This window comes from Polistes dominula, unplaced genomic scaffold (genome assembly GCF_049000335.1).
Source record: "Polistes dominula isolate Pdom_NZ unplaced genomic scaffold, Pdom_raw_medaka contig_20, whole genome shotgun sequence".
Taxonomy (NCBI): domain Eukaryota; kingdom Metazoa; phylum Arthropoda; class Insecta; order Hymenoptera; family Vespidae; genus Polistes; species Polistes dominula.
This window is the reverse complement of record NW_028301147.1, coordinates 998589-1023790: the sequence shown is the minus strand read 5'-3', so window position 1 is coordinate 1023790 and position 25202 is coordinate 998589. Positions and strand designations below refer to the sequence as shown.

Below are 25202 nucleotides of genomic sequence, written 5' to 3'. Positions count from 1 at the left end.
TAACAATGTTTGACAGTACCTTCTTTGACATACTTTCAAGATTTACCGCATGGTGGTGCAAGTTCCAACAGTAGTCGACAGTAGTTCCAAGATTGACCGCGTGATGCCGCTAGTGTGTCCAGTTCGAAAACTTTCTTGATTAGTTCGCAAAGATGGCGACATTCGCGCTTTTCAAACGCATTACACGTAAGTATCCAATTGATTTGATATATTTGTGTTTAAAAGTGTCATTTATTTTGTTTTAACTTGCTGTATTTTATTTAAATGAACAAACATTTTTATTATTAATCAATTAAAAGGTAAATGAATATTAACTATTATAATATAATTGTACAATTTGATGATAAAATATTGACATTTTTTTTATTTTTAGGATTTAAAGGATTAATCGTAGTCAAGCATCTTTATCATCACAAGTATTTAAATCGTCAGAATTGATATAACTTGAGATAAGAAGATTGAATATAAAGTAAGTAAAAAATATTGAAATATGATTCCATTATGACATTCGTATATATATATATTTGATATTTGATTCACTTTACAGTGAACAGTAGAATACAGAAATAGTAAAGATAAGGATAGATAAAGAAAAAAGCTTGGTGAAAGAGCTTTTTCCTTCCCTTGGCTGGGACAGGAACACTAATCCGTCGTACGTGATCTTTAAAAGCATCGTGGATTAGTCAGATAAATCTCCGAGTTAGCGTGCTCTGGACACGAGATCTTTCCTATAAAAACCTTTTCTAGGTATGACATCCTTTTCTTTCTCTCTCTCTCTCTCTCTCACACACACACACACACATAAATTTACTTTTTATCATTTTTCAACTCTTTTCATATTCTTTCAAAGTGTACTCAATTTGAAATGCATTAATCATTAAAACTAACAATGATGAAAAAAAAAAAAAAACAAAACAAAGAAAGAATAATATTTCATCTATTAAATTATTTTTATCAAATTTTATTGTTAATTTTAAGATAGAATTATTTTATTGTCGTATTATATTCACATGTTATATTTTATATTCTTAAAATGTACAATATGTGTGTACCCATGAGGAATAAATTTAATAATCCCTAAACAATAGATAGTTGGATTAGTCTATAAATAATCGGATTAGAATAACAATATCTGCAATATAAAATGTATATTGTTATAAATTTATTACATACTGTATTTTTTTTTTTTTTTTATTAACATGAATATTTTACTCAAAATTTACACACGAGGTGTGTGTGTTCGTGCATGATTCGAATAATTTATTTTGTTATATATCTGCAATTATAAAACCAATTATTTATTCTAGAATAAACAAAATTATTTAATAATTATTTTGAAATATAAAAATAATTTAATAGATAAGAGGAAAAAAAATGGTCATTCAATCAATCACGAATAGAACAAATTGTAGCATCAATTCACGAAAACGAGTATAAGTTTTGTCTCACATATATTCTGTTAGATTTTGTCATCTCAATTTACCAAGAGAGGGACAGAGAGAGAAAGAAAGAGAGAGAGAGAGAGAGAGAGAAATAGGGAAAGAAATAGAATACTCAAAGTAACAAGAGTAGCTCAATATTTGACACACGTCAAACGGTTAAGAGAACCCTAAGATTTCGTTGGTAGGTGGTACATAAGTAATACATACAAAGATACACACATACATCGATTACATAACAAGAAGAAGAAGAAGAAGAAGAAGAAGACACATGTCACGTCACACGTGTATCAAAAAGCTGACAGAATTCTTTACGCTTTACTGAATGACTTTTTTTTCTTTTTTTTTTTTTTTGTTTTAAACGATTTTTCTTCAACTCGTATAACTCAAAGTGAAATTTTATTTTTCGCCACTTTCTTTCATTTTCTCAATTAATTTGCAATTTTCAAGTTCAACTATTTGTAAGATATTCTTTTTATTCTAATTGCATTAGATCAGTAATTGCATTTATCTACAGAACGATTCAATAATTGAAAAGGGTGTCTGGAAACAACAAAAAAATTAGATTTAATTTCTAAGCATTTGAATTTATTAAATTCAATTATTTTTTATATTATTTGAAGTAATTTTTATTTCTAAAAGAGTTCATGTGTAACATAAATGTATTTCACGTATTTGTTTCTTTTAACACATTCGCTCGTCCAGCCCGTTTCGGTTGAGTTTCTCGCCAGGCCCAAAATTCGACTGTTGGCGCGCCGTAACGTAAACAAGCGATAAATAGAAATATCAACAATGCACACAACCCGAGTATTATGTGGTTATATTATATTATTATATTTTATTTACCGAAAATAATTTTCTTTCGAAATGGGAAATGTGAGAAATTTGTCCAACTAAAAATACTATTAACTTGAACAAGAAGAGTGTCACCGTATACGGTGACGGGGCCCCCGGTAGAAGCATGCCCGTCTCCGGTATGGCGACAAACGTGTTAATTATTGCAATATAAATGGTTTTATAATTTATCTTAAAAATTGTATAAAATGTAAGATCAATTGTAAAAATAATTGAGGATAAAATTAGAAGATATTACCACAAAGGTGAATAAGTTGTTATCAGACACCCTGTTGGGTATTACGAATGCGTGCAATTTTAAGATCGTAGAATACTCGACGTACTCTCGAAGAGATTTGCCTGACAAAGTTGTGAGAGAGTCAAACTCCCGAGAATTTTGACGGGTCAGTAACACTAAAAACATTTATGTCCTCCCATCCGCTATTCTTACCCGGCGAACACGGTTATTTTTGGCTAATGTTGGATACCCCCCTAACCCTTCCCTTATACACGTTTCATTGCTTTTCTCCTAATTATACCAATTCACTGAGAACCTAAAAATATGACCTCGAAAATTATTAGATACGCCGAAGAAGACTTAACTCCTATCCTTGTTTTTTTTTTTTGATTTGATTTTTTTTATTTGTCAAAAGAAAAAAAAAGGGAGTACACCGAAACATAATTTATATCGTTCAAGTATCTATAATAATATTTCGTGGAGTACGTGTTGATATATACGAGTTTATAAAAAAAGATTTAGAAAGAAAAAAAAAACAACACAAATGAACTCGAATATGAAGTTGATTTGTGACTTAACAGAAGATTACTGTCACTGTGGGTGGTAATGGGTACACTTGTTACCAAAGAAGGGTCCTTTTACTGTCTAATGGTTAATGAAATTTTTCTGTGGGTCCCATAGAATAGTCCAGGGGGTCGTGACAGATGTTATTTTCTTAAATCAGTTCTAACTCGTTCATAGGATCATTAATGATGATATGTAACTTATTAACCATCATAGATTATTATCAAATTTATTCTAATTAAAATTTAATACTTGAAATATTTTCAATAAAATAATTTATTTACTCGTTTGTCTGTATAGTTATTAACAATATTTTTATCTGAACGTTTAATCATCTTTAATTTTATTGTAGAAAATATTTACAATTATTTTCTATTTGACGATTAATTTTTTTGTAAATAATATTTCTTAAATGATGGTAACGAGATAAAATTGTATAAAATAACTTTAAATAAACTTTACTTATATTACAAAGTTATCACTAAAGAAATGTTGAAATTAGAACACCATAATCTTAATTTGTCTTTATTTAAATAATAAATACCAATTAGATAATTAATACAAATTAGATAATAAATACCAATTATCAATAAGACGATTTTTCAAACAGAATTACAGTGATCTTATATTTTTCTATAATTTCTAAAAAAAATTTAACACAATCTCATTCATTTTATGGTTTTAAAAAAACGTTCACCATCATCTCGTTTATTTTATTATCTCATAATCTTAATTATAACTTGTCATTTATTTTTTAAATCATAGTTGTCTTCATTTATAGTTTTTATTCATGGTAAATGTTTCGAATGATAAGAAACATTATTAAATTTTATTTTGTATTTTTAATTACAGATGATTCAACGATGCAACGATGCACTTCATCCAATTCATCCAATTCATCCAATTCTAATGAACTTCACGACATCATTCGACCAACAACGAAGGAAGACGAACATTTTGAAATCATCGCAAAACTTCTCAGGTCAATTGTCCATGCTGCATTTTTATTCGTAACAGCTGACAACGAGTGAGTACGAAAAATTGCATTTTCCTTCCAGTAACCAATCATACCATGAATGAAAGGTTCAATATCGGTACAGGTTACTGGTTGTATTCCTATATATGCATTTATTTTAAATTAACTTCTTAGTCTTCTCATTTTATCGAATTTATTAATTCACTTGATTAAACAATGCAATTGATTAATGCACTTATTTATTCTCTCTTTACATATACACATGTCATTATTTCTTCATTAATTTATCAACATCAATAAACGAACAAGAAGACTAATCAAAAATTCGATACGCTTGCCAATATATATATATAAAAAATGTTTAAAAAGTTTCATTAATGTCACGTGTCACGTTTTTTATTTTTTATTTCATTTTTTCGTTTTTTTTTGTTATTAAAACCATGCGTTGAAAAGTTTTACTTTTATGAATACCCGACGAGGACCCAAGCATTATCGTAAAGAATTAAAAGTCTCTCAATTTAGACGAAGTCGAGTAAAGTCAACGACAAAGTAAAAAAAAAAAAATAAAAAAAGGAAAAAAAGTTTAAAGTCGGCTTTAAATTTTTCTGAAAGCAAAAGACGACTAGTCTTTAAATCCAAGAGGGATGAGGGTGGGTGGGGATGGTGGGGGGGGGGCGGGAACTGATGTCTCAGTCTATCGAACGTAATCGAAGCGATATTTCAAAGCGGTAATGTTATGACACACCAGGAACGTTTTTATACGTTTCCTTTCTAGAAGGCAGCAGCCGTGTCTTTTCCCCCTTAAATATCCGAAAACGAGTCCCTAAAACACCCACGTCTTTAACTTGATGTTCCACTTATCCGGTTGCCTTCTTATACAGTCTACCAAAAATACTGGGGAATTAATGCACCGTTCTTCGTGTTAATGCATTCGTTTAAATCAAAGAAAAAAAAAAAGAAAAAAAAACAACTTTTTTTTAAATAACTTTGAACTTTCTTTTAATAAGTTCGATTTATTTTAACATAGACATTTTCTTCATCAGCTCAGTTGACTCGTAACAAAAGAAAGAATTTCGTTGATTTGTACTAATAAAAATCTATATTTAAAATTATTATTATTATTATTAATAATATAATTTAAAAATGTATTGTATTTGTAATAAATATTGAAATAAAAAAATAAACGATGAAATTGGTCTGTTAAAAGAATTCCCAGAAGTTTCGAATAGAGTTGGGGACGGATGAACCCGGCGGCAAGCACTTTTCTCATGAATGAACTAGGAGTAAGGGGGAAAGAGGGTGAGTTCTTCTACACTTATACATCAATGATACGTATACATATACACCGGGGGCGGGGGGGTGTGTGCTTCTGCGATACCTCAAAAAAAAAAAAAAAAACTCAAAGAGCAACTCGTAACTATGCGTCGTCGTTGTCTGGTTCGCGCGTTAGTAGCACCGACCTGAAAAAGTGTGAAACACGTTCCTGAACAAAACGTCCAACCGGACGGACGTTTTACGAGCTACCATCTGGAAAATGCTTCTTCTTTCTTCTTCTTCTTCTTTCATGATGAGGTTGTATTAACCGAGAAACTTCCGCGACGATTATACACGTGACTATCGTGATATATATATATATTATACAAGGGGGGAGGAGGGAGAAGAAAAAAGAAGAGGAACGAGGGAAGTGGAGAACATGGAAAACAGAAAAGGAAACCGCTTTGAAATTCGACTCGAATTTAGGAACTGTACGTCAAGTCACAACCATGTTTCTTTTCAGATAAACCCCCACACCCCCCATCCATTGCGTTAATTCTCCCGTCTTACGCCCACGCGTTTCTCAAAAAAGAACCAAAAAAAAAAAAAAAAAAACATGAGGTGAGAATATTTGGAAATATCGTTGAATAATTTTATCCGAATTTTGAAGAAATATTTTCTATGAAGAACAACCAAGAAAAAAATATAATATCTATCAGTAGGATTAGTTTAATGTGTACTTCCTCCTTGTTCGAGGGAAGGGGGGGGTTGGAATAAGGGTGTGAATAAGGTGGTTACGTTACGCTTGACTTTATATTATCCTCGTCTAGACTCAACAGCTCGAAGAGTGTTCACGAAACGTGCCCAAGTACCATCTAACCTTTATATATGTGATATATTGAAAAAAGAAGAATGATACAGGTCAAAGTCATCTATATTGGTCAATTTATTATATTATTCTACTTACTTTCCCCTTATTCAGGATCAAGGTATTATTTTGAAGGGTTATTTATCTACATATGTAATGAACTCAAATTATCAATGTAATGTTTTCTTTCTTTTGATAAAAAAAAAAGGATATGTGTGAGAAAAAAGAAAATAAATAGAAAAGAAATGTAGGTAGTAAACGGTAGTAGGTTTATTCTCGATTTTGGTTTTCTAAATTTTGCCGATAATAAGAAAAGGAATCACATTGATGGATGGGAACAGATGCATTGGACGTGTCACTAAAAAGGGGCCTGGCATGTTTTGAAAACGTGCCGATATTCTGCTAAAGACACCGATGAACTTTACAAGCTTTTCAGGATTTTCTCAAGAGAAAGTATCTCTTGCCCAAACACCCTCTCTTTCTTTCTTTCTTTCTTGGGTTTTTTTTCTTTTCTTTCCTTTTCTTTTCTTTTATTCTTACCGCGGCAATGGTTTCCTTGTTTTGTGAGATATCTCTCGAAAAAGACACTTCAAAGATACTTCCATAAATCGACACGAAATTTCAGCTGTCCTGTACCATTTATCTTCGCTAAAAACCATACTTTATTTTTAATGTTCATCTCAAATTGAAATAAAATATCCTTTTTTCTTTTTTTTTTCTTGACAAATTAACATTTAAAATTGTACAAATAAAAAAATCAATCAAAATTAATATTTGTCAAATCTTTCAATAGGTAATTTTAATAATAAAATTATGATTTATTTTATACAAAAAAAAATATTTTCAACATCCCCAATATGATAAAAAAATCATTATGATGAGACAAAAACTTTGATATATGACACACGATGGAAATCAAAAATTAAAGGGGACTATAATATTAACTTAAACTCATTCCTTTTATCTTGTAGGTCTTTCCTCTCTCTCTCTCTCTCTTTTTATATAATAAACGGGTGAATTTATTCTGTTTTTGTTCTTAACAACATAATACACCATAGTCGTCTATTAAACTCCCGTAGAGAAAGTTGAGTAGTCTAAAAATTGCTAACATAAATCAGTAAATGTATTTTACCGTGCAGCAAGGTAAGCCCCCACGTAACATGAAAAAAAAAGTCAAGAAAATACTCGTACGGTTAAAATGACTTTATATATATATATCAAAAAGAAAGAAATTGAGAGAGAAGGTAAGAATTTTCTCACTCTTAAGAAAAAAAAAAAAAAAAGAAAAAAAAGGGAGCTGAAATTTTACTTTGCTTAGCTACTTGAAATTTTAGTTTAGTTTTAAAAGGCGGACCAGCCGGAAGCGACACTTCGAACGTGATAATTGTACGCCCAGCTGCTGTCGACTTCGTTTTCTTTTATTCTACTCGAGAAATACCTTACCAAGCGAATCTATTACGAATAAACTTCTTTATTATACATGACATTACAAAAAAAAGAAAAAGAAAAAAAGAAATAGGAAGAAATAACGATTGTAAATATATATATATATAATAACAGTAATTAAATGAATGTATTACAGGTAATTATGTTTGATCATTTTGTTGGATTTTTTTATTACACCTGTAATACAAATTTTTTAAATATATATATATTATAATTTATTATTATTATATATATATAATTTAATATATTAAATTATATTATAATTAAATTAATTTATATTATATTATATTATTATATTATATATTATATTAGTATAATTATAATTAAAATTAAATATATATAAATTATATTATAATTTAAAATATTATATTATAATTAATATAATATAATAAATATTATATTATTATTTTAATTAAATATTATTAATATATTATATTATAATTCATTATTATTATATATATTTTTAATTATATATATATAACATATAATTATATTAATATATTGTATTATATATAGTATATAATAATAATAATAACATCATAATTACATTTAATTATTTATTACGAATAAAAAAAAGAAAAAAACACTGTTAAAAGCATTTAATACATTCATTTAATTCACTTTAAATAGTTAACAGATTAAAATTAAAAGAATTTCAACGTTTAACATTAAATCGTAACACACCCCGAGTATTATATCAGTTTAAGAGAAATTTGAAACTGCATTTGTTTGCTAAGTTCGAAATGATACAACGAGAGAATGAGAGAGACAGACAGACAAAGAAAGAGAGAGAAAGAGAAAGAGAGAAAGAGAGAATTGTTACAGTTAAATAATTAATATATCCCACGGACAAGGAAATCTCACTTTTGCTCATGAATAAACGGTGAAATACATGCATAGTTACACAATTGTACAAAGTTATGCTCATGCATGTTATGTTCTTCTTATTGCTATAATAAAAGCAACGGAAGTTCAAACGTTATTAATTACTTTCACGTATATTTCACTCACTCAATCTCTCTCTCTCTCTCTCTCTCTCTCTCTTTCTATCTTTCTCTTTCTAGTTTGTGTATAACATGTGCGAAACTTTATCCTTTGCATTGTCATTAATAACGCGTAAAAGTGAACATCAGAATCAAAGTGTTCAAATTCGTCGTAGTTCGATGGTCCTCATTGCAATTTAAAGTTCGTTGATTAATTATCATCTTACTTTTGATAAATGATCTTTCCACGAGAATCCTATGAAACTCTCTTTCAACGGAATTAATAGTAAAATTACGTCAAAATGAATGAAAAAAAAAAAAACAAACAAAGGGGGAACGAAAAATAAAAATTACGACGATTAGAAGAAGGAAGATGAGGGGGAAGAAAAATAATCCAAGAATTTTTCTGATTTTTCTTTTTTTTTTTTTTTTTTACAACGATGTTTTTATTGCATCCAAGGTATTTACAATATTTTGAATGAACAATTGATAGAAATAATAAATGTTTACGTACGTGAAACCCCCATGCATATAACATTGCACATACAGGGATTTTTTTTTTAGATTTATATTTTAACTTTTGCAAATCATATTCTACATTTTTTTTTTTTTTTTTTTTTTCAATTATTCAATATTAAAATTATTTTGTAAGATCGTATTATTTTTTTTTTTTTATGATAATTCTCATTCGCTTTTTTTTTTTTTTTTACTGATGTGTGTTCATCATGCGTAATAATATATTAATAATTATATAATTATTTATATTTATAATTCGTCAATATTTTACTTTTCTCTTCAATTTTTACAATAATTTTATAAAAAATATTTGTAATAATTTAACACGCACAATTAGATTATTTTTTTTTTTTTTTATATTCAATCAAATTCTATTTCTTAAAATATAATAAAAAAATATCTTCCTTTTTTTTTTGTTTTGTTTTTTTATTACCAATAGAAAAATATTTTGCACACTTTTTGTTGTTGTTGTTTATTGTTTGTACAGTAAAAAGGTGAACGTGAATATGATCTGCAAAAAAGGATTAATTTGAGGGGGAGAGGGGGTAGGGGGGAGAAGGGGGAGGGGGCGTAAAATTTGTACACCCTTGTTGTATAGAACATTTTTTAACATTGGTTTTCAAAATAGAAAGAGAGAGAGAGAGAGAGAGAGAGAAAGAAAGAAAGAAAAATAAACATTCGTTATTTTTCTTCAGTCGAATAAACAAAAATCGATTTTATATAAATATATCGATATATATATGTATAAAGCAAATAAATGGAATCGCATATCCGACGTTACGAAATTTCGTAAGAAGAAATATTGGACTAGTACAACTAGTTTCGGGATAAACAACTCTAAGAATAATAACAGTTATAAATTATGTTAATTTAAAATGACGTTTGATTATACGTTGGACTGATGGAAAATAATAAAATATGATTTTACATAAGTCTGACACACGTCGGTTATAATTTGACGATTAAATTTCGCGATGATTACTTTTTTTTGTCTTTTTATTTATTTATTTATTTTTGTTGATCATTTTTATCGGAAAACAACGTTTGCAGATAATATCAACTCATTATTCACGTTTGACACTTTTATAAGTTGAAACGAAATAATTCTTTTAGTACCAAAAAAAAAAATGTAAAATCATTTTGTATTAATAAATGAACTGTTTAATCCTTTGACTGCTAATAACATACATATAACTCGCAATAAAATAATATTGCGATTATAAATTGGAACTATAAACTATCCTATCTTTCAAGTTGAATGAAATTGCACACAATGTGTAAAATTTGATTAAAATCCGTTCAGTAGTTTAGGAGTCCATTACGGACAAACAACGTCACACGTAATTTGTATATATATTAAGAGAAGATTACCGATTATTATTGAAGTAATGCACAAGATAAATAAAATAAATATAAAATAGTTTTAAAAAATTACTTAAATAAAAAGTAAACAACAAAAAATTCATATTTTTATTTTTATTGTCTTATTATTATCTGTTTTGGTCAAAAGAGTTAATGAAAAAAACAGTCGCAACGATTGATATGCGAAAATCACACCCGCCGTTCATATTAATGGATTGGTTCGAGAACGCGTCGCACAGTCAAAGGGTTAATATTATTAAATTTAATATTAGTTATGTTTTCTCTCTCTCTCTCTCTCTCTCTTTTTCTTTCTCCCATTCTTGAAAACAAAAATGTATCTAATTATATATAATCGTAGTATCATTTAATTAAATAAAATTTGTTTTAAACTGGGACTAGAAAATGCAAGATTTCAAGGTTCTCTCGAACGCACAATCTTGTGTTACACATTTTTATAATTATTATTATTGTTATTATTATCATAATTATATTTAATTGTTTCTTACGCTAAACTACGTAGAAAATGTAAATATAATTTAAAAAAAAAAAAAATGAAAAGAAAACAAAACAAAAGATAAAATTCTCATAATTTTGGAAAATACAGGAATCTAATTGTGTACACATTTTAATCGTAAAAATGGAGTTTATCCAACGAGTAATCTCGTTCTACTCTCTCATCCCCCCACACGGGAAGTTCGTTGAAAAATAAAACGCTAATCCTTGCCCCCCTCCACTACTCTCCCTCCCCACGACCACCACCACCCTTTCTCGAATTAGCTGCTTTCGTTAAAGTTCTTTTTTGGGTTCTATGTTATTTACCTAACAACTTCTTTTTTTTATGTTTTTTTTTAATTTTATTTTATTTTTATGTCCACAATGTTCAGAGTCTCTCTCGTAAACGTTATACGGTATGAATACGTATTTAAAGTTTAATCTGGCTAATCTAGTTTCCCCCTACTTCCCCTCCCCATCTCCCCACCACTCCCCCTCCTCTCCTCCTTCTTCCTCGATAAATGTTCATTCGTAATTCATTGAGATTTCAATTCGAGAACGATGAACATTTTAAATTATATCAACGTTATAGTTTTTTTGTTTTTTTTTTTTACGATTACTTTGAAACGTTTTTATTGTTGTTTTGTTTTTTTTTTGCAATTTTTTTCGTACGTTTAATGATAGTTACTTTTTTTTTGTTTTTTTTTTGTTTTTGTTTTTTCTTTACAAATTAGGAGAAATCATCCCACTTTTTTTTTGTAATACTGTCTTAACTTTAAAGATGCGACGAGTAATGACTTTCCATAGGTGCTTGTGGTGGTCCATTTATACTTTGAACGATCATACTCAAACAATCCAAACTACTTCCGTTACCTTGTGACGATGACGTTTCAACTTGCTCGAATCCTGCAAACATTAAAAAAAAATATATATATTTGACAACATTTGGTTATTAATTCTATTTCAATAATAATAAAATCTAATTATCTTTTATTTATGTATTATTATATTAGGTCGAGTTATAAATAACTTTCCGTTTTTTTATGAGACACAAATAATGGCGTTTCTGCGACTGATAAGTGCAAGACACCATGCGATTGCATACAAAAGTTAACAGAAGACTAAACTGAATTCTCATCTATACACAGTGATATCGAAAATCTGTTTGTTTCGGTGACTTATAATAGGTAAATACGAAAAATAGATTCTAGTTACTTATGACTCGACCTAATATTAATGTTAAAATAATCACACGATTACGTTAATCATTTATCAATGAATCACACGCTTGTAAATAAAGACATTTAGTTTCTATTGAAGAAGTTAACAAACGCAACAGTGCATTTTCACGCTTTAACGAGAAAGAAAGTATTTCATATCGGGAAAAAGCATCAGGAATTGTCAAAGTACGATTGTTTGAAGTTGGTAATCAATGAATAGGTGGAATGAGAAAAATGGAAAGATAGAAGTAAAAAAAAAAAAAGAAAAAAAAGAAAGTAGAAAAGACAGAAACGTCGACTCGTTATATTGGAAAATTGTCGTCGTTTCCGTCGCGACCACTTACACACACACGTGTACATAAATACATAGGTTATCATCGTATGTGTTAGGATTCGATATGACCTGGAACATCACACATATATAGAAGAGAATTCAATCAAATTGGCCGAATACACACGTTCGATTGCAAATTCAAGCGAATTTCCTATTGACCACTAATGAACAACGCGTGGCTTGATAGCTTATATACTCCTGTTGTTATTGTTGTTGTTATTATTATTATTATTATTATTATTATTGTTAGGTAGCATTATCAAAAGATAATGAAGTAACTTACGTAAACTCTTGATGTTTCATACTAACTAATGAACGAATCAACAAACGAAACTAATCGAACGATTATTACAAAACTCATTGTGTTTATATTACATACCATGCATTATTTATTAAAACGTGTATTACACGATTAAAGTCCCTAGAATATGATGGAAAAAAAAATTGTTCAAACTAGTCGTTGGGAAATTTGCCAAAATTCATATAACGTTTTAAAAAACAAATGTGTGCAAATCACACACGATAGAAGAAGTGAAACCTTCTTCAAAGAAAACCAAGCTTCGAGACGTTAATATATCGAAACAATTGAATTGTAATACAGTGCCATCTATTGATAGAACCTTACAGAACTTAGATGAACCTCTAAATAAAAGTCTTTAAATTAGTGATAAAAGACTAAGTTTTTGAGAGAATGAGACGAATACAAAATATCTGCTGTAGGATAATTGTATTCTCTTCTTATTTCGTATCGCGGCCGTTTCATCGTCTCCCACCGCTCCGTTACATAGCCGCCTACCGCTCCGTTACATAGCCGCCTACCGCTCCGTTACATTTTTTCAAATGACACCCATTCTAAAGAAGTTTACACTTCGAAAAAATCGCCATTAAAATTGTGCTATGTGCTAAATTGGAAAAAAATCACTAAGTGAAATAAAAATAAATTTCATTAAGATAAATTTGAGTAATTTCGAAATTATTATTGGACAAACATATTGTGACACTGAATTTTATTAATTAAATCATTATTTTTGTTTCATTGGTTTTACGTTCTTGCGTTTCACGATTTTCAAATCACCCTGATTCTAAAGAAGTTTTCACTTCAAAAAAAAATCAAAAAATCTGTAACAAAAACTTATCGTTCGATTCTTGCAACAATAAATAAATAGAAAAATCCTTGTATAGTATTATAAACTATCTGTTAAAAGAAGAAGAAGAAGAAGAAGAAGAAGATGATGATGATGATGATGATGAGAATAAATAAAAAATGTGAAATAATTCTCAACGGAAGTAACCATTTTTGTTCGTTTCAACAAACGATATAGAATAGAAAGAACTGGGTGAAACGAGCACGAAAAAAGAAACAGAGAAAATACATCTATATAACTTCCCCTACTCCCACCACCCTTCTCACCATTTCTATCAAGATACGTACATGATACTAAATACATATATATATATATATGTGTGTGTGTGTGTATGCTATGGGTACGCAATAAAAAGCTAGAACGAACGATAAAAATAAAAGTGTATCGTTTCTACGAAAGAAATGGAAAGAGGAAAAGGATACGAAATGAAAAGGAACACGCACACAAATACAGTTTAAAAAAAAAAAGAGAGAGAGAGAGAGAGAGAGAGACAGTAGCAGGGTAGAAAAAAAGGGAGGGGGGTGGGAGGAAGGGAGGAAGGGAAGGAAACACTGAGCGTACAATGATGGGGGTCCAGATTTAAAAGCAGAAAGTACTCGTCGAAAACAAATCGTGCTTGTTCAGGCAGTATTACGGGTGCCAAGAATAACGGCTTCAAAGCCCTTAAAGTCTCAGAACTGTTACCAAAATGCAAATTCGTTTATCTTCGGTGCAACGAACAAAGAAGGATAGAAAGAAAAAGTCTAAGTGAACTTTCGAATGAGAAGAAAGAAAGTCGTTTAACAGATGAAGAAAGAAGGGTTAAAGGGGGGGGAATTGGGGGAATAGAAAGGAAAGTGTGGGGAGGAGCTTTCTTGACGTTAGTTACTTTTTATTTTTTGTTTTTTAGGGACAAACGCAAATCCTACTCCCCCACCCCCACCCCCTACCATTCGTTTTTTATCTGATCAACATTTGTATTCGATGGTTGGAAATAATGTTTTAAACGAATTATCATAATTTTCAATTCAAATGAAATATATTTCATTGAAATATTGAAACGAGTTGAATTTTATGCATTAAATTTGAAAGATTTGAATAGCAGTCAATTTGTATCTTTTTCAAAATACTTCCGTTTAAATTTATCATAGTATTAACATTTTTATTTACAATTCTTGACACTTTACTTTTCTCGATCTTTATTTTACTGTTTTTTTATTATATAAAATATAAAAAAAAATAAAAAAATAAAATTATTCATTCGACACGTTTATTGAAACGATATAATAATCTTTGAAAGGATACTCGTTAAGTGAAAGAAGAAGAAGAAGAAGAAGAAGAAGAAGTGTTTAGACGAAAAGCTTTTTCAGTAAACTAGACGTTTACGTCCATCATCATCATCCTTCCTTAGCTCCTATTGGCTTTGCCAGAGAGAAATTTTCGACGAGTTGAAACCCACCCACCCTGATAGGTGATGGTAGTGGTAGTGGTAGTGTTAGGTGTCTAAAGGTGTTGAACGTCAACACGCATCGTCGACCAAGCGACACGCGTAAAAGTGTTTCCAAAGAGAAATAAGGAAGGAAGGAAGGAAGGAAGGAAAAAGGGAAAGGGTAAAGAAGAGAGTGAGAAGATGTAAGTGTAGAAGGGAGGAAGGGAGGAAGGGTGAAGGGAAGGGAAGGGAAAACTCGTGCACTTACGATTAGTCGTGGCACGTTCGCAAACGTTGAACGTTGATCGATCGTCCTGTCATGAAAGGATAAGGTAAAAGTGACTATGACCCACTACTACTATTTCCCCATCCTCCATATCCTTCATCTTTGTCAGACACACATTCACACATGACGAACGATATTACATAAATTCATCCAGGTGCCAACGTCAACGAATTAAGATATGTATATTACCAAGAAACGTATTCATTTAATATTACAAATTACAGACCCTTCCCCCAACTAACACAGGGTTCCTTAAATTGCAACGAATTTTAAGAAAATTAATTGATTTATATATATATATATATTTTTTTTTTTAATTTAATTTAATCAATTAACAGGATATTGTTTCATATAATATTTGTAACTTTAATACTATATTATATATAATATTATAGTAGTTCTATCTTAATATATATATATATATAAATTACGTGTCACGTTGTTTGTCCGCAATGGACTCCTAAACTACTGAACCGATTTTAATCAAATTTTACACACTGTGTGCAGTTTCATCCAACTTGAAAGATAGGATATTTTATATCCTACATATATCTATTTAATTATATTAGTACTATATTATATATAATACAATATTGGTGCTATATTAATACTACTATATATATATAATACTATATTAGTAATTTATATACTTAACGTGTCATAACTTATACAAAATTAAAAAAAATATATATAAATAAATATTAATCGATACTATAAAGAAAAGTATTGTAAAAATTTGACTAAAAAACAAATGCGATATTTGTCAAGGGTTATTGTCAAAGTAATTGGATGGGGGAGGGAGGAGGGGGGTGGGGTTAAAGTAAGTAAACAATTTTTTAATTTCGTATTAATAATAATACGAGATAATTAAGTTGACGTTTTTGGCAACGGATACTACCAACGTGAAACTCGTACACACTCGTGCGATACGACCAAGTGAAGGAACGAGTAGATGAAGAAGAAGATGATGATGATGAAGAAGAAGAAGAAGAAGAAGAAGAAGAAGAAGAAGAAGAAGAAGAAGAAGAAGAAGAAGAAGAGCTAAAGGCTTTTATTTATAAATCTCCGAGCGATACATAGTTTCGCTTGTCATATTTCTCTCGATGACATATCACCAAGACCACGCACGACGGGTTCCCTTGCCAACTACTGTTATTATAATTCGAAAACGACCATGCCGAACAGTTTTTGACAGGGCCATTTGAAAATTATGTATTAACGGTCTACCGCAACCCTCCAACCCTCCTCCTCCTTCATCCTTCCATCCCCCACCTGCCATATTTCGTACGGGATGCAATTAATTCAATAATGAATTTTAGTTACGTGGATGAATGAAGAAATGACGGATTCAATTCTCCAACGATATTGCACGATTATTATTACATTTATTTACATCGATTCACTTCGATATCTTCATTATCATATTCATTAAATCTATGTATGATCGTAAATGACGAAAACGACAAATTCAATTTTATGCATCTCTATTATATCCTAATATTGTCAATTACAATCGTTAAAATTCAATTGGATGAAGATTCGTTTAACAAAAAAAAACAAAAAAAAACAAAAAAAAAAATATGTCATTTGTTTAAATTAACGATAATTGTTAGTTCAATGATGCTCGTTTAAAATTCAATCGTATTTCTATCTAATGTTTGTACTTAGTGTTAATTCTAAATCGATGCATTTTTTCATTGATATCATTTGTTAAGTGTCGTTTGACGTTTTGAAATTCTCCTAGCGTGTTTCTATGATGAGTAAATCACCACCCCTCATTGGTAGACCACCCCAGAGGTTTTGTAAGTGAAATTAATGGTTTTAAGGCGGGAGGGGAGGGGGCGGAGGGTGGTAGGTGAGAGAAAAAGCAAGATTGTTGTTAATTTGACTCAACTCGTTGTAATTAAACGTAGCTTAATAAAAAAAAAAAAACAGAGAATTAAATAAAGAGATAACACAAGTAATATTTTAACTTGTTCGTAAAAATCAATGATGCACTTAATGATAACAATAAAATAACTAGATCTAGTTTTTAATTTGCATTGAAAATAAGATTTGGAATATGAAGTTAACTTAAAAAAGCTAATTCATTCGTTTATTCGACTATTTGATTATTTAAACATCATTTACAAGTATATAAACGTTTTTCTACAGACAGACACACATACATTTACATGGTTAGAAACTATACCACATGATTGTATACGTGTTAGTGGCATTTACCTCGAGTCAAGTCGACGAGGAGGCACTTTAATCGGCTCGATAAATCGACGGATTAACTCGTAACACATCTCGTAATATTAGGTAAGCGTGACAAAAATAAACGTTCGAGTTACCAATGACGATGTAGTAATGTACCAGAAAAGATAGATTTTCAAATGAAAATTTTATTTATATTAATAGGGATGGGGGTTTGTTCAATGTTCGTATTTGTCACTTATCGATATCTGTGTTCCATCAAAAGTAATATTAAAATTGTATTTGATTCTAATTTTTTTTTGTGTTTTTGTTTCCTAAATGTTTGTAAATTTATGTTTGTAGATTACGTTGAATTGAAAGATAATTATTTTAATATAAAAGAAAAAGATATGAAACAATGTTAAGTAAAATATATTTTGTCATTATATTGAAATAATTTTTGCTAATATTTTATTTGCATTTAATGTTGTATGTTTTTACGTAGTAACATTACCTAGTAATATTCTACTAATACAATGCTAGAAAAGATAATTATTTTAAGATAGAAAAAAATATAAAACAATATCAAATAAAATACATTTTATATGTATATCAAAATAACAATTTTACAAATATTTTATTTGCATTTAATGTTGTATGTTTTTACGTAGTAACATTACCTAGTAATATTCTACTAATACAATGTTAGAAAAGATAATTATTTAAAGATAGAAACAAAAATATAAAACAATATCAAATAAAACACATTTTATCATTCTATCAAAATAACAATTTTACAAATATTTTATTTGCATTTGAATTATTAATATTTTTACCTAGTAACATTCTACCAACACGATACTAGAAAAGATAATTATTTAAAGATAGAAAAAAAAAATAGAAAACTATATCAAATAAAATACATTTTATCATTCTATCCAAATAACAATTTTACAAATACTTTATTTGCCTTTAAACTATGAATATTTTTACCTAGTAACATTACACGATGGTAGATACACTTGTAAGAAATTTAAAAATAATTTCTTTTCAACAAGAATAAGAAGAAGGGTTATATATATATATATACGAATAAAAGACTCTTTGTTCGATAAGGGAGTGACAAATCGAAAAAGGAAAAAGGAAGTCAAGTTTATTTTCTCTCTCTCTCTTCGAAGATTGAAGTTTCGATTTATTTCTTGTACCTTCAAACTTTGCCGAACGCAGAATACGCAGAACGCAAATGTAAATTAAGACATCTTAATTGCATTTCCAAATCTTCAAAGACGATGGTTTCGTTAAGTCGATTTGTTTCAAAGTCTCTCTCTCTCTCTCTCTCTCTCTCTCTCTCTCTCTCTCTTATAGATTTAAGTCTCACACATACACACACACACACATAACATTCGTGTTACGTCTTTTAGTGAACGGTGGTATGGAAGACAACGATGCTTTGATTCCATCTCATTAGAGAGAAAACGTGTATTCGCTTTTACAATTCTGAACGCACTCTTTTATAACTCGAAGGTACGAAGTAACGTTAGCCAACTTTCCTAAACATTTGCTATACTTAATAGATCATTATTATTATTATTATTATTATTATTATTATTATCAATATTATTGTGTTAGAAAACAAAAAGGTGTGTATTTATTTAAGATGAAAATTACGCTAAAATCGATTGAAATCTTTTAATCTTATTATAATCGTATTATCAAAAGCTTTTTCCATTCTTGAATGTTGTAAATGGTCAAATTTTAATGAATTCTTCGTTAAATAATTTAAACAATAGCACGAGAAACGATCGGACCGGACTGATTGATTATTTAAGCTCCTTGCAATTAAATTTATAATAAACTCTCGCCAATTTTAAAATGTGTATACAACGATCGAACGATTTGTGTTAAATGAATTTTCTTTATTTTTACATTCTAAAATAATTGTTCTATCCGATAAACAAATATAACTGGATAAAATAAAGAAATGAAAAGAAAATATCGGTCAACGAGATATGGTTAATACCTTGGCAAAAGTAAAATGAAAAACTACGTTGAATAAAGAAAATAATAATAATAATAATAATAAAGAAACGTGAGGAAGTATTCATCGTGCACAGGCGTTCCATTTCTCACGAAACGGGGTTTCTTTAAAAAAAAAAAAAAAAAGAAAAAAAAAACCTTTTTCTTTAGGTCCATCGTCTTATGTGTGTTAGAAAGTACATTTGAAAACGTTTAAAGTTAAAAGTAAAGGCTATCGACGTTAAGAAAAAACTTTTCTTTTTCTTTTTTTACTTTTGCAAAAAACTCAAACCAACCAACCAACCAACCAACTAACTAACAAGTTTTACCCCTTTTTCTTCTTATTATAATTATTATTATTATTTTTGCAATAGTAACCTTCGATTTTCTTCCATCGTTTGCTTTCAAAAATAAATACTTCGTAAAAAAAAAAAAATATATATATATATATAAATAGGAAACAAGAATTGGGGGAAAATGTTCAAACGTTTTCTACTGAAAAACGTAGGGGGTTGTTTTTGTTTTTTTTTGTTTTATCATCACACGTGAACGATAAACTAATGTTTTTTTTTACTTAGGAATATTAATAAATTTTTGTTGATTAATAAATATGAACGTTTATAGTAGGATGGTGAATTTTGTATGTTAGAGTAACGTTGGCATGAGAATTTTCAAGTGAGACGACGAGCTTAAGTTAAAATTCGCGTACCGTCGGCGTTGACTTGCTGAGAGGATTCGCCAAAGCGCGTAGGGACTCCAACGACGATGTGTCATACTAATGTACCGTGGCAATATATGGCACTTTAGGGTGGCTCAAATTTTCTCATCCCACCCTGATCTTACTCTCTACTATCTATCTATCTCTCTTTCTCTATCTTAATAACATCTTTTTACTCGTCATCTTCTCTTTCTCACGAGTAAGAGTCCACTCCTTCGTCAACCATCTTCGTCAACCTTTAAAATAAAAAATACGAATAACAAAAAAAAAATATATATCAAATGAAACTTGGACAAGATCGTCACGTTCACGGCTCGTTCGACGTTTTAACCTCAACGTGTTCCAATTAAATTGACCAAAAAAAAAAAACAAAAAAAACAATTCTCTTAAAAATCTAAATCTTCGCGTACTTTAAATCTCTTACATTTAGAGTTCGTGAGAAATATTTGTCACATTATTTTAAATTCAATATATTACGTTGTTTGGAAAAATAATTTTGTTTTAGTTTTGTGACAAAAAAATTGAAGATCATTTTTGTTCCGTGATTAAACTTAGGATTTTCGAGTAGGTTTAAAATAATTTGATTTGATCAATTTAAACTGTTCAACGATTTCACGTGTTGTTGTTGTTATTTGCCAATTTGTGCATTAACTCATTTCAAAATTGTGTCAAGAAAAAAAAAACGACATTACTTTTCGAACAACATAATAATAATAATAATAATAATTTTCACAATTGTATACCACAACCTTACCTTGTATAATAACGCAATACAATCGTTTGTCATTTTACAAAAAGGAGATTTTTTGTAAATGTTCACAGAAAGTCAAAGTGAAAGAGACAATATCGTAGAATAAATAAATAAAAAACAACAAAGATATCGTTGAAAGTTAAAACGTTTTTGAATAACATTAAGCAAATGGTACGTAACGTTTAAGCATTAATTAAAATAATCAGGTAGTAGATGAAACTACGGCGGTTTTGCAGTGATCCACGCTTCGGTAAATTCCTTGGCAACCACGACGACGATGCGTTTCGTCGAGATATCGTTTGCACAGTTAACCCTCCCTTCCTTCTTACCACCCTTCCTCCCTAAATAATCCCACTATCCTTTGCTCGGTTTATAGAAGCTTTCGAGTTTCTTCTACGAGTAGGACTTAACTGTACTCTAAAAGAAGAGAGAGAGAGAGAGAGAGGATTCACCTAAATCGCGCGTGTATAATACACGCATGGTAAAACGCAATCGTGAATTATAGCGTGTCTGGTATAACGAGAGAATTGCTTTCGATGAGGGCCCTTTTCCTAGCTTGTCTGCACCCTCCTCCTCCTCCTCCACACCACACCACACCACACCACACCCTCCTTTTGCATTTGTTTTGTTCTATTTGTCAAACACGAATTTGGTAGACCATCCGGAGCGATGTTAGCAACTGCGAAACGGCTCAAAGAAACTCACGGCTTCTACTACGACCATTTCCTTCGAAACTTATTTTTTTTTTTTTTAGTCTTAGTCTTAACACTCAAAACTAACATAGTACGAAATCAACTCTCTCTCTCTCTCTCTCTCTCTCTCTCTCTCTCTATCTCTTTCTAATGGTATCTGTAAAGTAACAAAACAAAATTCATAACTGTTATACTTATAGAATGTCATCCGTATTGTGCAATGAACTTTTGTGGTGAATAAAATTACAACTCGTTGATTAAAGTTTGTATTCAAGCACACAAAAAGAAAAAAGGAAGAAAAAGAAGAAGAAACGTAAGAATTACTCTTATTCTTTTTTATAGGGGAAGGGGAGAGGGGGTTAGAGTTTCCTTTCGTTCAACCCTTTCCTTTTTGGTTGTCCGATGTATAAAAACATCGATAGCAGGAAGAAGCAAATGGTCGCATAGAAGTTTGTAAGTTCACGACACTTGTCTCTTTGACTAAGTTGAATTATGTTTCACGCTTGCCAATAGTCAGGTATTCATTAACGCTAATTAATTCCGAGTTATTTTAATAGCACGTAGATGCCATCGTCGTGAACACTCCCCTATTCGTTTTTATCCATCTCCCCCTCTCTCTCTCTCTCTTACTCTGTCACCATTTTCTATCTCTTATATCTCTTTCTCTCTTACACACTATATATATATATATGAAACCAACCCGCTTTTAATAAACGCCGACTCGATTGTTATCGAGCTCGTTTTGTAAACGAGAAGACGGCGAGACGCATTATGCTAATGCGAGAGTTGCTTCTCTCTTGAAGAGAGAGAAACCGAAGATTTTCATCCTATAATTTATCACCGGGATTTACTCTTCGCGGATTCTCATCTTCTTCTTCTTCTTCTTCTTCTTCTTCTTCTTCTTCTTCTTGTCTTTCTCACTCACCATCTGTTTCTTTTTCTTTCTTTCATCATGTCAGTTTCAGTTTCTTTCGTTTTCTTGTCGAGACATACGCAAATCTTCTCATCTTATAGTCCTCTTAGTATCCACAAATTCTCTTTCCTCTATCTATGCTAGGTATGTAGATCCTAGTAAGCAATTAAACGTTGACAATTTATTCGAAATATGTTGGCTAGCCTTTGCCAGGACCACCCTGACGTAGGTAGAACAAAATTATTATTATTATTATTATTAATTGATATTATAGGAACTTGAAAGTTCATTGCACCAAATATCAAATTACAGGACCACCCTGATGAAGTACAAAATAATAATTATTATTATTATTATTATTATTATTATTAATTGGCATTATAGAAACTTGAAAGTTTATTGCAGCAAATACCAAATCCCAGGACCACCCCAACAAAGAACTACAAAATAATAATAATAGTTATTATTATTAATATTATTATTAATTGATATTAGAAATTCGAAATACCAAATCCTAACAGTGTTCTCGTCAAGTTGTAGTAAAGAAAAAACCAAATTGTTTTCAATAATATCAAAAAAGGTCCTGTGTGTGACCACATTTTCCTAGTAACTTGATAATAGAAAACTATATAAACGAAAAACGAAAAGAAATGTTAGAAAATTTGTAAACACGAATGAACGATAAAAACAACGTTCACTTTGGGTATTTCCCTCATCATCCCCACCTTTTCAGCAATTTTACATTTCGTTGAACTAACTTGTTTCCTTTTTCTTTCGTGGATACAACAGTGTACCATCACTACTTCCTTTTCTTCCTTTATTCACCCATCCTTCTTCTTCTTCTTCTTCTTCTTCTTATTTTCCCTTTTCTTTTCAGTTGTCGTCATTGAAGCATAAATTTAGTGGATCCTTCTACGCTTCGTTATACTACATCGTTTACTTTTACGATATTCCCATCCTATTTTTCACAACCTTTACCAGAATAACGCTATTCTGTCAATAGTTAAGATACATACTCACACATACACATATTACACACTTATTCATTCTTTTTAGAATTATGTCTTTGTATCGATCGATCGTTTTATTCACGAAATCGAGCATGAACAATAATCGCGATAAGATTCTAGAAAAGAAAAGTATCAACGTTTAAATATTTGAACGAATTCAAACGTACGATCATCCCCCTCCTACTCACCCTCTCCTCACAATCATAAAAGGGGAAGAAAAAGAAGGAAAACCATTTTGAGATTTTGGTACTGTCAATCGAGCAAAAGAAAAAAAAATCCTATCAACCTGACCAATAAAATTATTCCAAACTCGTGAATGCCTAAGGGTATCATCGAAGTGGCTCGTATTTCTTTTTATTTCCCCCTTCCTACTTTCTTACTTTCTTTTTTCATCATCTTAGAGTACATTCTACATGAGATAGTATATATATATATATTTTTTTTTAAATTATCGAAAAAAACTAGTAAAGCACAATCTTAGATAATCTTTGGCACGTGATTCCTATAAAAAAAAAAAAACAGATGTGTGCAGATCACACACGGTAGAAGTGAAACCTTCAAAGAAAACCAAGCTTCGAGACGCGAATATATCGAAATAATTGAATTGTAATACAGCACCATCTATTGAAAGAACCTTACAGAACCTAGATAAGCCTCTAAATAAAAATCGTTAAATTAGTAATAAAAAATAATTTAAAAAACTAAGTTTCGAGAGAATGAGAGTATTCTCTTCTTATTTAGAATCGCGACCGTTTCATCGCCTTCCACCGCTCCGTTTCATAGCCGCCTACCGCTCCGTTACATTTTTTCAAATTACACCCATTCTAAAGAAGTTTTCATTTAAAAAAAAGAAGAAACAACCAGACAACCACCCAACAGACAATTTCCTACACACCTTTCCCAATTCAAATTATCATCACAATGTCATACATTCAAATCACACATATATAATATCATATTTCACATCAATCATTTTCTCACAGTTGCATAAATATTCCATACCACATATTTGTCGTTAAAAATAAAAAAAATAAAAAATAAGAAAATATCCAAGTAACAAAGATACACGTGCCATTTATTATACTCACATCGAACATTGTGAAATAATTTGTAAAATATGTTGAAAAAAAAAAAAAAAGAAAAACATCATTTGTCGTTGTTATCTAAAAACAAAACAAAACAAAAATAGAAGAAGATAGATACATACACGTGCTATTATTATTGCGTGGGGAGGGGGTGGGGTGGGGTGGGGTGGGCTGCAATACCTCTCACACACTTTGTAGTTACCTTCTCGAAGAGGATCGAGAGCTAGCTCTCGCACACTCACTCACTCACTCACTCACTCACTCACTCACTCATTCGCATACGTAAGCTCGCGTAGTATCAAGTGGCAATGCAAACATTGCAGAAATATTCTCGCGAAGTTGGATTTGGCTCGGATCCACGAGTTATATTATCGGTGTGTGTGGTGGAAAAAGAAGAACGGAACATGCTATTGCTTTCCTCTTTTCAACCCCCGTATCTCCTCCTCCCAGCTCTTATACATACACGTATAGACA

General features: G+C 30.3%; 1 protein-coding gene and 1 long non-coding RNA gene across 6 annotated transcripts in view; one reads left to right on the top strand and one right to left on the bottom strand.

Moving 5' to 3' along the window:
• The first annotated feature begins 68 nt into the window (after positions 1 to 68).
• Positions 69 to 25202, top strand: part of LOC149030881 (uncharacterized) — a 56216-nt gene continuing 31082 nt past the window's right edge. Inside the window, exons 1-4 of one of the 3 annotated variants that reach the window (XR_016178178.1) lie at positions 69 to 186; positions 374 to 469; positions 548 to 747; positions 3928 to 5225. This is a non-coding gene — a long non-coding RNA (uncharacterized LOC149030881). The other 2 variants (XR_016178177.1, XR_016178176.1) reach the window with 2 other exon arrangements.
• nau (myogenic-determination protein nautilus) overlaps positions 11311 to 25202 on the bottom strand; it is a 36567-nt gene continuing 22675 nt past the window's right edge. For all 3 annotated transcript variants that reach the window (XM_089177167.1, XM_089177168.1, XM_015322886.2), the window contains one exon: positions 11311 to 11878. In XM_089177167.1, coding sequence (XP_089033293.1) covers positions 11819 to 11878 — 60 coding nt within the window. In that variant the 3' untranslated portion in view covers positions 11311 to 11818. The remainder of the gene's footprint in view (positions 11879 to 25202) is intronic.